General features: G+C 62.1%; 3 protein-coding genes across 6 annotated transcripts in view; all 3 read right to left on the bottom strand.

Annotated features, from left to right (window-relative positions):
- The window catches only part of SSRP1 (structure specific recognition protein 1), a 20,196-nt gene extending 17,914 nt beyond the window's left edge, over positions 1-2,282 (bottom strand). Inside the window, exon 1 of the mRNA XM_042021262.1 lies at positions 2,257-2,282. The gene's annotated coding sequence lies outside the window, so the exon portion shown is untranslated. The remainder of the gene's footprint in view (positions 1-2,256) is intronic.
- Positions 1-2,310, bottom strand: part of LRRC55 (leucine rich repeat containing 55) — a 2,552-nt gene extending 242 nt beyond the window's left edge. The window contains exons 1-3 of the mRNA XM_042021266.1: positions 1,686-2,310; positions 485-1,599; positions 1-252 (exon numbers count right to left, since the gene is read on the bottom strand). The exon at positions 1-252 is cut by the window's left edge and continues 242 nt beyond it. Of these exons, the coding sequence (XP_041877200.1) occupies positions 1,364-1,599; positions 1,686-2,295 (846 nt within the window). The 5' untranslated portion in view covers positions 2,296-2,310 and the 3' untranslated portion in view covers positions 1-252; positions 485-1,363. The remainder of the gene's footprint in view (positions 253-484; positions 1,600-1,685) is intronic.
- A 3,042-nt stretch (positions 2,311-5,352) lies between these two features.
- LOC121661277 (inner centromere protein-like) lies at positions 5,353-15,804 on the bottom strand. Of its 4 annotated transcripts, none has more exons than XM_042021257.1 (21): positions 15,751-15,804; positions 15,458-15,596; positions 15,195-15,308; positions 13,439-14,121; positions 12,447-12,498; positions 11,882-11,915; positions 11,536-11,635; positions 10,979-11,066; positions 10,345-10,480; positions 10,181-10,273; positions 10,060-10,071; positions 9,686-9,763; positions 9,482-9,591; positions 9,242-9,353; positions 8,475-8,585; positions 8,126-8,247; positions 7,862-7,940; positions 6,978-7,079; positions 6,697-6,783; positions 5,994-6,150; positions 5,353-5,647 (listed from the first exon to the last, which is right to left on the bottom strand). In XM_042021257.1, the coding sequence occupies exons 2-21, from the start codon at positions 15,586-15,588 to the stop codon at positions 5,460-5,462; spliced, it is 2,589 nt and encodes an 862-aa protein (XP_041877191.1). In that variant the 5' UTR covers positions 15,589-15,596; positions 15,751-15,804; the 3' UTR covers positions 5,353-5,459. The 4 variants fall into 4 exon arrangements, with proteins under 4 accessions (XP_041877191.1, XP_041877193.1, XP_041877194.1 ...); XM_042021259.1 differs by having other exon boundaries at positions 8,475-8,570; XM_042021260.1 differs by lacking the exon at positions 9,686-9,763.
- Positions 15,805-15,908: the final 104 nt, after the last annotated feature.

The following is a 15,908-nucleotide window of genomic DNA, read 5'->3' as shown; positions in this document are numbered from 1 at the left end:
GAAAGGAAAGGAAAGGAAAGGAAAGGAAAGGAAAGGAAAGGAAAGGAGAAACAATAAAATAAAAAGACAAGAAACAAAAGAGAAGGGAAATAAAACATAATTATAAATATAAAAAGAAGAGAGTGAGGATGAGGCAGAGGAAGGAGCCGGTGGGATGCAGGCGGATGCTCCGTGCCCGTGTGGCTGGCCCGGGGGTGCAGGAGTTGTGGGGGGTGCAGGGGGTGTGGAGCGGGGGGGCGGTCCTTGGACTCACTGAAAGGAAAATAATAAAAACCCAGAGAAAACAGAGAAGGCAGAGGTCAGGTTCCCTTTCCCGGGGGCAGCGCTGGGGCTGGGGTGCAGCTGGAGCCCTTTTGGGGTGGGCTGGGGTCACACCAAACCCCTCCCCCCATGCACGCAGCCTCCACGGGGGACAGGGGAAGGGACAAAGCAGCCCCCGGGCGACCCCAGCCCCGAGCCCCAAGCCCCAAGCCCCGATCCCCACCTGATGTGCTCCCACAGTGACGGGGGGATGCGGGCACCAGGGACAGGTGACACCGGCACTGGGGACGTGGCCGCCCCGGCTGGACAGAGGGTCTCGCTGGCTTTCCGCTTTTTGCTTTTTTTTTTTCTTTTTTTTGCCCGTTTTTAGAGCTCCTTCCACCTCCCAACCCTCCCCCAGGGCGGGCAACGCTGGCGCCCGGTTTGGCCCCGAAGAGGAGGGAGAAGTCATCCCTGGGAGATGCAATCCCTGGACGGGGCCATCCTTGGGAGATCCCATCCCCTGGAGATGTCACAGCCCGTCCCACCACCAGGCTCGGTGGTGCCGGTGCTGCCCCAGCGCATCCCGGTGTCAACAGCGAGGCGCAGGCATGCCCTGGAGCGGCGGTGCCGAGCTGGGCGTCAGCACCACTTCCTGCCCCCCTGGATTTCTGGGGAGGCTGGAGAGCGTGGGCAGGATTTGGGGGGGCTCCAGCGGTGCTGCTTTGGGGCTGAAAGCGGGGATTTCCTCGGTGCCCCCAGGAGAGCGGCTGCGGTCCCCAAGGCACACAGAGGCCGCGGGGGTCTCTGTCTCTCCCAGGCAGAGGTGGAGGGGTTCCCAGGGGATTCCCAAGTGGCTGCCTCAACCAGTCCTGGGCAGCGGGAACAGCACAGGAGGGGGACCAAGCTCACGGTGACGGGGGGTGCAAAAACTCCCCACTTTGGGGCAAAAGGAAGCGGGGCTGTCCCCTGGTGTCCCCGGCGTCTCGAGGGCCACCCCGGCGCGGGGGGGCGGCGGGAGGGGACGCGGACAAGGCACAGTCTGGTGTCCCCGCGGGGGCGGCCGGGCCGGGGGGTGGCCGGGGCGGGGGTCTATCGGCGGCGGTGGCGGCGGTGGCGGTCCCTAAACGTCCTCGTCCTCGCTGGCCTTGCTCCAGCGGTGGCAGCAGTTGGCCGTGATGCCCAGCAGGAAGTTGGTGGCCACCGAGGCGATGGAGACGACGAAGCCGACGAAGGCGATGAAGAGATAGTCGTCGAGGGTCAGCGTGAGGTGGCAGGCCTGGAAGCTCTCCTCGGTCAGCGACAGCAGCGGGGCCCCCGCCAGCTCCGGGGGAGCCCAGCACTCCGCCTGCTGCGAATCTGCGGGACGGAGGGATGGCGTCAGCCCGGCCGCCGGCCCCCCGCATGGGACGGGGCACGGTGGGGGGGGTCCCGGCAGCACCTACCCGAGGAGCAGCGCTGGATGCGCCCCCGCAGCCACTTGAGCAGGGGCTCCATGGCACAGCCGCAGAGCCAGGGGTTGCCCCCCAGGCGCAGCCCCACCAGGCCGGGCAGCCCCTCCAGGGCGTCGAGGCTGAGGGCGGCCAGGCCGCCGTAGCTGAGGTCCAGCTCGCGCAGCTGGGCCAGGCCGCGGAAGGCCTGGGGGTGGACGCGGCGCAGCCCCGGGTTGTGGCTGAGGTCGAGGCGCAGCAGCGCGCTGGCCTCGCGGAACATGTCGGCGGGCACCAGGCTGAAGTTGTTGTAGCTGAGGTCCAGGTGCGCCAGGCGCCGGGCGCCGCGGAACAGCCCGGCCGGCAGCGCCGCCAGCGAGTTGTTGCGCAGGTCGAGGGCGCGCAGCTGCCCGTAGCAGCCCAGGTAGCCCGGCGGGATGCTGGCGATGCGGTTGTGGGCCAGGCTCAGGTTGCCGGTGTCCAGCGGCAGCTCGGGGGGCACGGAGAAGAGGCGCTGCCCGCTGCAGTCCACCGCCTGCCCGCGGCAGCTGCACAGCACCGGGCAGCCCGCGCCCGCCGCCGCCACCGCCGCCGCCGCCGCCACCAGCCAGGGGCCCAGCAGCATGGCCTCGTGGCCGCGGCCCTCACGGGGCGCCGGGGGCCATCCCGCCCGCCCGCTCGCTCACGCCCGGCGCTGCCGGCGGCCGGCCGCGGGGCCGGGCTCGCGGCGGTCACAGCGACGTCCCCGGCATCCCGGCGGCATCCGGGGGGCAACGGCGAGCCCTCCGGGGGCAGCGGCGGCGCCGGCGTCGGGCCGTCAGCAGCCGCCTGCGAGGGAGAGCAGCGCGGGGAAGCCGTGCCGGCCGCACGCCCCGCCGGGGGGGCCGCAGCTGTTGCAGCCCGAGGTGGCCTCGGGGGCACCCACACCCTCCCCGTGCCCCCCGGGCCGGGGCCACTCCTCCAAGCATCCCCCGGGGATTTCAGGCAGGAAAGGGCCCCCCAGTCCTGCTGACCTTGGCCAGCCCATCCTGGCTGGTGGTGGGCAGAGCAGAGATGCTGCTCCGGGCCCCCCCGCCAGCCCCCGCCGCCACGAGCTGAGCCCGGTGCCAGGGATACCCTCCCCGCCTCTCTGCTGGGGGAAGATCCCCGTTCCCTGCACCCGCCGGGGTCCCCCCAGGCCTGCCCTCGCCCCCCACCACCCGACCGTGTCTGGCTCCATCCTCCCTCGCCCGCAACCCCCCAGCTCCATCCTCTCCCACCGGCCCAGCTTGCCCCGGTCACTCCCCATCCCCACAGCCCCCCGACCCCTGAGGTGGGGCCGGGGTGCCCCGGGGTACTCACTGGGAGGGAGCAGGGCCTGGCTGCCTGCGGTGATGGGGGGGTCCTCCTGAGTGGCGATGTGGGGGGCTCCGGACGGTGATGGGGGGGTCCCCGGTGGCTGCCCACACCCCGGAGGCCGTCAAGTCGGGAGCTGGGCTCCGGCAGCGGCGGCCAAGGCTGCTGCGAGCCTGGCGATGGGAGCAGGTCTTTCCCCACCTCCTTCCTCCCCTCCTCCTCCTCGTCCTCCCTTGTCTCTCTCTTTCTCTGTCTCTTTTTTTTTTTTTTTTTCCTCTTTTTTTCCTTAGGGCCAGATACTGACGTGTCGGTGTCTCTTAGCAACTGCCTCCACATCTCTGAGCAACAGGAGAGCGGGATGCGGAGCCGCCGAGCCAGGAAGACAGCGGCGGGCGGAGGTGCCCCCGCCCCAGGGACCTCCTGCCCGGGCCGGGGGACCCGCACCCGCACGGCCCAGGCACCCGGCAGGGATGCAGCAGGAAGAGGGGTGGCATCCTGCTCCCCTGCCCCGGTCCCCAGCCCTCCCACACTCTCCCAGCCCCGGGAAGCATCCTCGTGGGATGGGGTGAATCAGGGGTTCCCAGGCGCTGAAAACAGAAACAGATGACGTGGCGGCAGAGGGGAGAAACGAGGCAGCCGGGATCCAAGGGGAGCTCGGGGATCCAAAGGCAGCGCTGGGATCCAAGGGGCACGGCCACCGCCCTGTGCTCCCGCTCTGCTCACAGCCCTGGAAAATGCCTCAGGCTGGCATGGACTACTTTGCTTCATGCGAGCTGAAGCATTCCCTTTCCCTTCTCCGTTTGGAGGGATACGGTGGGGTCAGCCGCCTGCCCCCTCCCACCTGAGAACGGCCCTTTGGGATCACAGGGATGCCCACGGTTTGCTCTGGGAATGCTGCAACACCATGGCTCCAGCATTTCTAGGAAGGAGGCACTTCCACAGCCAGCCCGCCCACGTCTAGGGGATCCCTGCTCAGTTCCCTCCTGCTGATTTCATGGAGCTGCTCCTTTTTCCAGCTGGCACTGGCAGCCCGATGCTGGTGCTGGGGGGGCCTTTTGCTCCCCACATCCCATGGGATGGAGCCTCCCTGGTGCGGTGCTGGCAGACAGACGGCACAGCCGCCTCTCCTGGGGTGGCATTAACCAGCGCTGCTCCAGGCTCACGGAGAGCTCCTGGGAGCTCCTGGAGCGTGAGGCCCGGGCTCCCAGCGGGCTCCGGGAGCCAAGCAGAGCCAGCGGCAGCACAGACACCTCATTAGCGCTCAGCCCGGAGCCTGCCAGCGCATCCCTGCCAGCAGCTGTTGGCGCCGAGGTTTTTTCCACTCGCCCCCTGTTCCGGGCTCCTCTGGCACCAGAGAAACAGGGGAATTGTCCTGACTGGGGCTGGGCTGCAGCAGAGCTCGTGTCCTCCTCACCCAAGCCCCTGTGGAGGTGGCCATGGGGACAGGGTGGTGCGGGGCAGCGGCCCTGAGGCAGCCAGGGGCTGGATGCTGTGCTCGGGGCTGGGAGGGAGCCTGGCTGTCCTGCCCTGTGTTCCCCCTGCAGCCCCTGCACGGCCCCCACTCCCTCCAAAAGGCATTCCTGGGCCACAGGTCGCCTTGGGTGAGCACTGGGTCCAGGAGTGAGCACTCCAAGTACTTCCAGCCCCTCGTGGTGGAAGGAGTGGCAGGACAGCTCCAGGGATTCTGGCTCCGAAAATCTACCTTAGAGCCAGAGCCTTTTCTCTTTGAATCCATCACTGCTCCCATCACTCCCTGTGCATCCAGGCTTGGGAAAGGAGGAAGGAGTAGGAGGGGTGCAGCTCTGCTGCTGAGGGTGGGGGGGATGCAAAGCTGCAGCACTGACCTCCCCTCCCTCACTCTTCCCAAGCCCCTGCTCCCAACTGACCCCAGCTCCTGCTCAAGAGAGGCTGGACACTGATCCTGCCACAACAGGATCCAGAGTTGAGCCTGGGCTTCCTTTTTCCATTAGAAAAGAATGGTGATGAGGCATTAGCCACTGCTTAAAGTGTCCAGGGAGATTTTTCCAACAGCAGGAAGAAGATTCTGGCTCAGACTACGCTGAGTGCACAGGAATTGTTGAAGGAAGAGGAAGTGTAGATCATTAAGATAGTAAAGACAGAGAAACACAAATATAGTAAATAGATAAAAAAAGTGTTACAAAAACATTACCTGATCTTCCCTACAGCAAGGTCCAAGCTTCCTTGTGTGAGGGAATATCCTAAGTGAATAGGAAATGAGGCAGAATAAAAAAATATCTCTGGTTACAAGGTAGTATCTGTGATTTCTGCAAGGCCAAGGGCACCACAGCCACCAGGGTGTGAGAAAGGAGAGACACCCACCGAGTGCTGGACTTTATTAAACAACTTTATTTCTGTACAAAAGAAGGAAAAAAAGTTAAAATCGTAAATACAGTAGAACACACAGTCCCTAGAGACCCCTTCCTGTGCCTTGGCTCAGCTCTGGAAGGTGCAGGAGGGGCCGGGCGGGGAGTGCCACACGGCCGAGCTGGTGCGCTTGAAGTAGCGGGGTTTGCTCTTGTAGAAGATGTGCTCCAGCCTGGGGCTGGGGATGGCCCCGAACAGCGCGTCCACGTCCACCGGGTGGTAGTACTGGTGCACGATGGTCTGCTGGAGCTGCGCCCCTGCGGGAGCAACGGGAACACCGCACGCATGGATGCAGGCCCCGCCTAAGCCCTTCCCTTCCCCTCTGAGAACCCACGAGCCGCGCAGGAGGGGTGGGACATCGCCCAAAGCCACCACAGCTCGCCGCTCCTCGGGATCTGGGGCTGTCCCCCCTTCCTGCTGAGAGGACTCTGGTTTCACCTCAGCCCAGGAAGCGGTGCTGATCCCCTCAGCACGCAGCGCTGGGAGCTGCCAGTGCTTCCAGAGGTGCACCCGCTCCTGGACTGCGCTTTGGGATGGCTCCAAGTGAGGCTGGAGAGCTCCAGCGCAGGAGGGAAAGGAAGCCCGGCCAGAGCTGGCACCTACCATCGGCCCAGGCAGGGATGGGCTTCCGAGGGTTGCTCTCGTCATCGGTGGAGTCGTCACTGTTCAGATCCAGCCCGTAGCTGTTCTCATCAGCCGGGGGCGACCCTGGCTCCTGAGCACCCTGCGGGGACCCGAGGCAGGAGGTGGAGAGGGATTCCTGAAACCAAACAGAGCAGTGTCACGAGCAAGGGAAGCAGCTCTGCCATGGCTGGGATGGCCGCCAGAGCCCCACGGCGCTCAGATCCTGAACCACCACCACGAAACCGTCACTGGGCTCCGCGCCTCGACGCCTGCTCTTAACGCTCCCTCGCCTCCTGTCTTCCGTGGAAAAGCCTGGGAAAGGCACACTGTGCGTGTCCCAGCACTCAGCTCTACACCCGAACCCTCCCACACAGTCGGCTTTCCCTCGCGGGAGCTCTGACACAGCGCGGATGGAGCCCCAGCCCCAGGGCAGACTCCCGGCGGCGGCGGCAGCGTTCCCTCCCGGCTCCGAGCAGCCTCCGCCGCCGCTCTGCCCGGGGACGGCTCCGCAGCGGCTGCCCAGGGCCCTCCTGCGGCCGCTTCCAGCATCTTTCCCGTCACCGACCACTTGTTTTCCCGTCGGATCCCCCGCGCCGAGCGCTGCGGTGGCTCCGAGCCGCGGGGGCCAAGTAGCCACAGCGGGCGGGGGCCACCCGAGGGCTGTGCCGGGGCCAGGGCTCACCATGACGGCTTCGCTCGGCTGCGTCCCGGGGGCTGCTGGTTGGAGGGGTTTTTGCTCCTCTCCCAGCCGCTGCTGACCGTCTGCCCCCTGTAAGACACGGGAATTCGGTCACTGCTCGCTCACACGGAACAGAGCTGTGTTCTCGGCAGCTCTGGCAACACTCAGCCCTCAGTGCCCCCGCGGCTTGTTCTGCAGCAACAACCCCAAATCCCAGACTCCCAGCTAAAGCCACTCCTGTCTCTGCTCGGGTCCAGCCCGGCTCTCTGGAGCCCCACACTCACCCTCTCTGCTTGGAGCCAGATGTTAAGAGCTGGGAAAAAGGATTGTGGTGGTTCATATCTTTTCTCCGGCCCAAGGGGCAGCTCTTTGGGACTGTCTTTCCCCTAATAAAGGGAAAAAAACCTCACTTCTCAAGATCCTTTTTGACCCAAACCACTCCTCCCAGAGCTTCCCCTCCTGTGCTGCTCAGCACTTGGAGTTCTACTTCCATTTTCTCCTGCCTGGAAAAGCTTTGCCAGGCTCATTCTGGCCCAGCTGCTGGCAGCACAGGGACGATTCAGACCTTAAATTAAATTTATACAGCACAAAAGAGTCCAAGTACCAGGAACTGAGGGAAGGAGTACAGCAGGAGCCCACAGAGGAGGAAGAATCGATCCTGAAGAGGAAGAACCTTTTGGGGCATTGATTTTTCACTAATGAAGCAATGAATTTAAGAGCAGAGAGCGAAAGCAAATGTTACTGTGATATTCCAAGACAACAACCCTGACTTTAAGCACCAACACTCTTTGTGTGAGTGCAAATGAAGTGACACAGAGCCGTGGGGCAGCTGAGGTTTGGTTTGGGGGTCACGTCCTTTGGGCCTGGTGAGGAAATGTGGCAGGAAGACATGAATAAATCTCTAATTTCCATATTCATTTCAGGATCAGTGAATGTTCTTTGGGGTGTTCTTCCAAGTGCCATTTCAGGGCTGAGGGCTCACCTGCCCGCCAGGGAACCCCCAGCCCTTGGCTTGCTCCTGCACAGAGCCTCTGTACAGTAAGTCACTCATGTGACTGTACTTGATGCTCTAAACAACATCCCAGCAGCACAGCACGTGCAGAACACCTGACCCTGAACCCAGCCTGTGTGCTGCAGAGAAGCTGATCCCAGGACGCTCCAAGCCCACCTTGGTGGCCTTGCCAGCCAACACCGCTGGCTCCCGCTGTGCTTGGGGGGGCTTCTCCCTCCCTCGCTGCTTGGGATCCCTGGGGAAAAGAGAGAATTTAGGGAGGGGAGCATGTCCATCTGTCCCTCACCCTCTCACAGCCTCCTGCTCCTGCCCTCCGACCTCCAGGCAGCCCCAGAGCCCAGTTCCAACACCACATTGACATCCACTGCTTCCCCATGCCTGTGGCCAACTCCCTGCTCCAGGATAGGCACCAGCTCACACCTCTCCTTTGCTTGTCCCAGCTGTTGCTGCTCCAGAAGGTTCTTCAGTTCCAAGACTTTCTTCCCCCTTTCCTTCCCTTCATCCTCTCTTCTCTGCAGTGGTTCTTGCTGCTCATTTTCCTCCTGAGGAAGCAAGGGGAAAACCCCCTAAGCCTCCAGCAGCCAGGATTTGTCTCCCTTCTGTCCCAACCCAGCCTCAGCTGCCTGGGCAGAGATCTGGCAGCCCAGACCCCAAAATCACTGTAGAAGCAGGTGGTGACCTGTCCCTGTCCCACCAGCCACACCAGCACAGCAGGTCCCTGCTACCCCTGTCCTTTTCCACGTGCAGGAGGCCCCCGAGTTGCTCTTACCCCTCTCAGTGCTTTCTGCTTCCGTGCCTCTGCTTCCCCATGTTTCCTGGACGTTTTCCTCTTGCTCAGCTCCTCTGCCACCTTCTCTTCCCTCACCTGTGAGATGTGCACCTGGGAAAGCCTCACCTGTTGGCTCCACCGCTCCAAGGACACACCTCACAGCCTTGGAGGCAGGTCTGGAGCTTGGGATATCCCAGGCCCCCCGGAGGACCCAGCACCCAGCAGTGGGAGCGCTTTTGTCCACTCAGGGCTTGGGAAGGGCTGAAAGGAACAGGACTCCTTGTTTTCCAAGGCTGACCCTTTCCAAAGGTCTCTTCAGTCCAGCCCAAAACGAGCACCCAGAGACTGCTCAGGCTCCAGGCCCCCAGGCATGGCTGCCTCAGCCCTTCACAGCCGTAACACAGCAGCAGCACTGGCACGTGGCCACCAGCCCAGCCTGCCCCCCAAAAAGGGGCCAGGTCAGGCTCTGACACCCAAACCTGACCCAAATGCACCCCCAGCTGAGTCACACTCCAGTCTGAGCACATGGGCCCAGTGAGGCTGGCACCTGCAGGGCTGTGCCCAGAGCAGGCAGGGGCTGCCACGTTCCCCGAACGCAGAGCGGTGTGAACACGGCCTGTCCCAACAGGAACGTGCACAGGGATGGAGAACAAAAGCCTCCCCTTGTCAGGGGGGATTCTGGCATGCACGGACCTTGCCAGTGCCCTGCTCGCACCTCCTGGTCTCACAGCTGTGGGAGAGGCCCAAAGCCCACTCAGCCTTCTCACCTTCTCATCACTCTGCAGGATCTTCTGCTCCATCCGCCTTTTCTTCTTCTCCTCCATCTGCTCCGCGCGCTCCCGAGCCTGCAGGGCCTTCCTCAGGCGCTCTTCCCTCTTCCTGGGCAGCGCGTGGGCAAGAGGGGCCCGTTAGCTCTGCCTGCTCCCAGAGTGCTCATTCCAAGTGGGAGGCACGAGGCAAGTCTGTGCTGACCACAGAAAGAGCCGGGGGAAAGGGGCCCAACTCACTGCTTCATTTCTGCCTGGCGCCGTCTCTTCTCCTCCTCCACTTTCTTCTTCCTCTGTTCCTCAGCCTCCTGCTTCTTGCGGAGGTTCTCCAGTCTCTGCCTCTCCTTCTCCTGAAGGGAGAAGGGTTCAGACTGTACCGGGTGCTGGGGGCTGTGTCCCCCCTCAGGCAGCCTGGTATATGCAGTCATTGTTGGAATCATTCACCTGGACACCGGGATGGGGAGGGAGCAGAAGGGGAGACAACACATACTCGGCAACAGGGATGATCCAATGCAAGCAGAGCTACAGGAGGGAAAAACCTCCATCCTTCAGCTGCAGAGAATATATTTAGAAAAGAACAGCACACCCCTGCTGTAGGTGACCACCTGTCCCAGGAGCCAGGAGAATGGTGGAGAGGGAGCACAGGGCAGCCTGGCTCAGAGGCCAGAAGCTCCCAGCAGTGCCCAGTCCCAGCAGAACACACCTGCACAGAGATCCTGTCACCTCACCACCCATGTGGCCAGAGGGCTGATGGACGTTGGCGTGAGGGGAGAGCGTGGTCAGTGTGTCCAGCCCCACAGATAAGGTGTCATACTTACAACAAAGTCTCCCTGCAGAGAAAGGACATCAAGAACACGATTAAAGGTTTGGAAGCAACACCAGAACTCCCCTTCCCAGCACACGCAGCCCGTTCTCCTCCCCTGCCCCGACACAATGCACCTTCAGGTTGGGCCGGGTGGCAGTGCTGCGCTTGATGAAGTCCTTGATGCCACCCCCTTGTCCCTGCAGGAGGTTCTTCAGTGGCTTGACAGCCTGAGGAGAGAGAAGGGAGGGAGCTCAGGGCCTGCCTGGGACAGGGGGCACAGGGCTGTGGCACCACTCACCTTACTGGACGGAGAGGGGGACGACAGAGCCTGGTTTGCCGAGGCCTTGTGCTTCTCATCCAAGGGGGAAAAGGGCCGGCCCCCCGGCTGCTGCCCGTGCCACAGGACACCCAGGGCTTGCTTGCAGCCTCTCACCCTGGTGGCAATTAGCAGGAGGGACATGAAGTGGCTGTCACACTCCCCAGAGGGATTTACTGGCTGCTTTACACTTCCCCCCAAAACCTGCCCAGCAACACGCAGCGAGGAGACACCTCAGGTATTTCGGGAGTCAGGTCAGGCATTCCAGACACTCACACAGACAAATATAATCAGGTCAGTCACTCGCTCCCTGACCACCCCCTCAGGAGCCCTTGGAGTGGCCTTCCAGCTCTGAGCTAACTGTGATGGGGCTCCTCTGCTGGTCTGTGCAGGACCTTGGGTGCTCCCCCCCACGCCAGACCCAGTCCCAGACCCAAGCAAGGCTCCACAAGTCACAAAGGAGTTCCAGGAGACAGCATCCAGCCAAAGGAGATTTCAGAGCTGCTGGAAGGGGAAGGCAGGGAAACACACCCCTTTTTAACACAAACGACTTAAAATGCTAAACCTGAGTCCCTCCAGACCCTGGCTCATCCCTGCTCCTTGCAGGGTCTCCTACCACATGCGGGAGGGATTCTCCTGGGGCTTGGCACAGTGGGGCTGTTCCTGGCTCTTCTGGGGCTCACTGTTAGGATTTACATGGCTTCCTGTGGAGAAACCTGCAGTCAGTGCCACATGGGAGGCATCCAGCTCCCTCCAGGGACTCTTCCCTCCACTCCAGCTGCTTGTCAGCTCCTGCAGCTCCCACAGGGAACAAAAACCCCACCCAACTCCTCCTCCTTCCTCAGAGGCACAGAAAATAATCAGGACCTCTAAGTCTTCGTGTAAGGTGACCCCAGAGGGAAAGGGTGTGACGTTCTGCGGGAGATGCCAGCTCCAGGAGCTCCTTCCCCAATGTCCCCATGGCTTGGACACATTTATGTGTCCTTGCCCACCTAACTGGTGCCACCTCTTCAAGGAGGCACAAGCTTCACCTGGAAAACTTCCCTGAGCAGTCAGAACCGGTTCTGTTTCAACAGAAATCCCACGTTTCCCAGGAATGCCCCTCCACCCCGACCCCTAGGTCGGTGTGTGCTGAGGGTTGCATGCAAGGAAAGCACGAGCACCTGAAGTTACCTGCAGCATTCCCTGCCTGCTGCTCCAGAGGGGACAGGTGCTGTGCAGGAGGGCTGGCAGCTCGGGGACTTGTGCTTGGAACGAGGGCATCTCGGGGAGCCTGCAGGGAAAGGGGACAAGCATTCCCTTAGCACAGCTCCTCCCAAGAACAAGGCTCCCAGGGACCTGCTGCCCTGGAAAAGCCAGCTGCTTGCTCAGATAGGGTCTGTTTCCCCTCCCAGCGAGGGCTGTGCTGGCTCATTTTGGGACACTGGCCACATTCCTGCATCCAGTGACAGCCTGAGTAAAGGTGCTGACTGAGCAAGAGGGCATCCACACAGCCTGAGCATTGTTCCTTGGAACTCACCTTTTCCCTGGGGGAATTTGGCTCCAGCTCAGGCCTGTAAAGGGAAAAAAACCCCCACTTAAATAACTTGAATTCTCTCTGAAGGCGAGTTACTGGTGATGGAGGCAGCATATGGGACCCCAAGGGAGGTGCAGGTTCCTGAGCACATCCAGAGGCTGCTCCAGCCAGGCACACCAAGGCTGGGCTGTAAAGTCCTCTGAGGGGCTGTCCCACTGTGCTGCTGAACACCCCATGACCAGCTTCGGCCCCAGCAGTGGGTAAGGAGGGAGCTGCAGCAGCCTTGTGCTGTCCCTTCCTTACCTGTCCCCTCTGCAGCCAGAGCAGACCTGACTGACCACCAGCATCCCAGGGCTAGTGGCAGCCAGGAATTCCAGGAACCCCAGGACACACCACCACCCACCCCAGTGAAGGACTTCATCTCACTGTGCCTGAGCAGCACAACGTGAAATCTCATCCAGCCCCAGGTGACAGCAACACCCGAGCAGTCCCTGACAGTCTGTGACAGAAAAGCCACCTGGAGAGTGTCCTCACAGGGAATTCTGGGATCCCTTCCCACCGGCCTCACCTTGCGCTGCCGGTCGCATCTTCTTCCACAAACGCCTCCAAGGAGCTGTGACCTGGAGAGGAAAGCCTAAGTGGGGCTGGGGATTTCACTCCCAGGCTCCCAACAGCCACAGGGTGCACATGGAGGAGCTCAGGCCTCCTCCCAGGATTGCTCAGCTTTCCCCACCAGCACCACACCTCCCTCAAGTGCCACTGAAGCTGGAGTGGGCTGGGAAGGCAGAGCACCGAGGCAGCAGCTCTGCTGCCTGCAGCCTGCTCCAGCTGCCTGTGTCACAGCCAACACTCCCAGGCCATTGGCTGCAGCTCCTGCCTCCCTGCAGGCTCGGGTGCGGGGAGCCGGGGGGTTCGGGCTGATTCCAGACTCCTTCCACCCCCCCATCACACCCCTTCGCTCCAAGTGTTATAACAAATGCCTGGATACGGCGTGACTCAAGGCTGACAAAGCTGAATTCCAGAGGCCTCCATGCTCCGCCACAGCAGCAATGGTTTTGGAAAGCCCCAACAGTCAAACCCTGCCAGGAGCAGCAGGAGTGGAGGATACGAGGGATTCAGAGCTACCAGGAGCAGCCTGGGCTCCTGATCCCTGTTCCTCTGGTGACACAGCTAGTTTGAGTCTCTTCTATCCTCCCCCAAAAAGCATCTGAGCTCCTCTGCCCATTTCAGCCTCACTTCAGGGCTGCACTTTCAGCCCTATCGATTTTTTGGAGAGCTGGCAGATGCCATAAATGAAAGCCCTTCCCCAGGGAAGGCAGCAGTCTCTCCCGACCCACAGGCACACGTGGCTGGAACCAGCCTGGCCACGCTCTCCCTTCCACAATGGCGCTTTCTGCCCGCTCCCAGCCCGCGGACCCAACTCCGCCCGCTGCAGCAAAGCCCCGGCCTGAAGCCGCACCCCAGGAGCCCAGGAGGACAGGGAGACGTGGGGGAGCCGGAGCCAGGGACGAGCCGCTCCACACCACTCCATTCCCGCATGGAAGCGGCGCAGGGACTCACAGCTCACTCTGCTGGAGGCCGAGGAGGACTCTCGCGCCGCTGCCTTCCTGGCCATGGCCCTGCCGATGGATCTCCGGATCATGTTCTCCCTCCTGCTGGCCAGGGAGCATTTTGCCGCCAAGGAAGCCCTGCGGCTCCTGCGGGGGGCACCCACCCCGCTCCGGCGACGCGTCCTGGATTGCTCTGTCGCGCTTTTCCCGGGGGAATCCTGGGAGAGCAGCGTCTCGAGGCCTTGGGGAGACCCATCTCCCTGGAGCGCAGCAGGATCGCCATTCCGAGCGGCCTTGGGAGTGGAGGTGCTGGCTCTTGCGGCGTCCTGCTCTCCATCCCTCCCCGGCTGCTCAGCCGGGATCCCAGGGACCTCCTGCAGCTCGGCCGCTGCGTCGCCCTCAGGAGGCGGCTGCTCCCCCAAAACCGCTGGAGGGGCTGCAACACCCCCAGCAGCGCCCTGGGGACACTCCTGGCAACCCAGATCCGCCACGGGAACATGTGCTACCACAGGCTGCTTCCCGGGCAGAGCCGGGAGCTGGGGTGCGATGCCAGCCTGAGGTCCCGGAGCACGGCCGGGCATGGATGCATCCTGCCCCTCACAGCCAGGGCTGCAGGGCTGCTCCTGGCTCAGGCACCGCTGGGAATTCAGACTGAAAGACAGCAGCTTGACACCACTCCTCCTTCGGGACAACCTTAAAGGAGAAGAATTTCAAAGGAAGTGATGAAGGAGTCGTCTGCTCCCAAATAAGCTTCAGAGGGTAAAGCAGGCTGTGTTAAAGGGAAGCTGCTGCTGGCTTCTCCACTGCACCGTTCCCCCTCACAGCCCATCCTATCCCAGGGGAGAGGCCCACGGACACAGCCCAGGCCGGGTATCCAAAGTCAGGTGTGGAGAAACGGGAGTGGGAAAGGTGTGCTGAGCCCTACGCCAAGAGCTGGGTTTAACCCCCAGCCTGGGAGCAGCGCCTGCAGAGGGACACACGGTGTGTCACCTTCCTGCTGACAGGCCTGGCTGCAGCAGCACAGCTTCCCAGGCCAAGTTTAAGCGAGGGAGAACACAAACAGGAGTTAGCTGGGCTGCTGCCCTGCAGAAGGCGTGACCTGAGCGCCCAGAGCAGGGCCCAGAGCTCTCCCCGCTGCGATCTGCAGCGCTGCTGCTCCCGCCCTCCCTCGCACACACACAAACCTCCCACGCTCCCGCTATTCCTGCTGCTCTCCCCACCCTCCCTGTCTGCTTCCTGACAGTCTCCTGGCTCTAACGCTTCCTCCTGTGGGCTTTTCACCACGGTTAGCACGATTTTAGTGCCCTAACACACCAACGGATCAGGTTTGGGCAGCTTCAAAAGTGCGGTGGTGCCTAAGCAAATCACTTGGAATTTCCACTTCAGCGCCTCGGGAAACCCTTGGAGCCTCCCTGCCTGCCAGCTCAAGACATGGTGCTGGGAACACATCCCTTTCCCAAGTTTTCCAGGCACTGACACAGGGACAGGGGGTGAACACCAGGAGCAGCAACCTCAGGCCAAAAGCCAAACCCAGTGAGACAAAACCCGCATCTAAACAGACAAGAAAATAGAATGTTTGTTGTTCTTTAACCAGGAAAAAAAAAAAAAAAAAGTGAAGGAAAGCAGCCAACTTTACCCCAGACTGTCACCAGAATCCAAACAGTGATCAATCCCAATGTGCCCCTTTGATTACTCAGGGAATGCAGGCACTGTTTTGCTCCATCCAAACACCATGAGGCAGAGCCAGAGCAAGCTGACCCACCCACCTCCTCCTGCTCAGCTCCTTGCTTTCTTCCCTCATCCAGGAGGACTGCCTTTTCCTGGGCTTCCTCCTCTGCGACGGCGTTTTGGGCAAGAGCATGGGCTCATCCCTGAAGCTGCTGTGAGGCAGAAGAGGCAGAGCACAGATTGCTTCCCCCACTGCCCACACCAGTACTCCCAAAACAAGGGCAGGATGCGGCCCAAACGCACCCACACCCAGCTGGGAGCTCAGGTGGGCACAGAAGGGTCCCCTCAGGGCAGTCCCAACCTCTTGAGCATCCTCATGCCCTGCTCCTCCACCTCCCGCAGCCAGGCCAGGCGCTTGTGCTGGGCATCGCAGAGGAAGCGGGACAGCCTCAGCCGGCACACTTCCAGCAGCTGCTGGGGACCCTCAGCCATCGCCTTGCCTGGAACACAGAAGGGGAGGACGAGGCTGGTGGGCAGCCAGGACACCCCTCAGGGAGGGAAAGAGGGGTGCGGGCACCAGGGTGCTCCCGGGCACGGGGGGAACGTGAACACAGGCTGGGGTAGAGGTCCCGGGGGACCCTCCAGAGCACTCACTCGCCGCCTAACCAGAGCTGGAACTGCTGCTGCTGCCGCCACCGCCGCCTCGCCCTCTCACCACACCCTCACAGCACAGCCCTTCCCCTCCCGTCCCACCCCGAGTTTATCCCCGGCCTCCGCCAATCACAGCGCGCATCTCCCAACCTCTGGTCTCT

The sequence above is a fragment of the Corvus kubaryi genome, unplaced genomic scaffold (genome assembly GCF_017639235.1).
Source record: "Corvus kubaryi isolate FWS band 111438036 unplaced genomic scaffold, C.kubaryi_AGA036_p1.0 37130, whole genome shotgun sequence".
In the NCBI taxonomy this organism is placed as follows: Eukaryota; Metazoa; Chordata; class Aves; order Passeriformes; family Corvidae; genus Corvus; species Corvus kubaryi.
This window is presented reverse-complemented; position numbering and strand designations above follow the sequence as displayed.

Bases quoted from the DNA above. Each gene is read 5' to 3' on its own strand.
- LOC121661277 (XM_042021257.1), bottom strand. From the start codon at position 15,588: ATGGCTGAGGGTCCCCAGCAGCTGCTGGAAGTGTGCCGGCTGAGGCTG. The intron at 8,248-8,474 runs GTAAGAGCAACT...TTGCTTCCTCAG, and splicing joins AGCAGAAAGCACTGAGAGGG to GAGGAAAATGAGCAGCAAGA. The intron at 7,080-7,861 runs GTGGGCTTGGAG...TCCCTTTATTAG, and splicing joins TGGCTGGCAAGGCCACCAAG to GGGAAAGACAGTCCCAAAGA.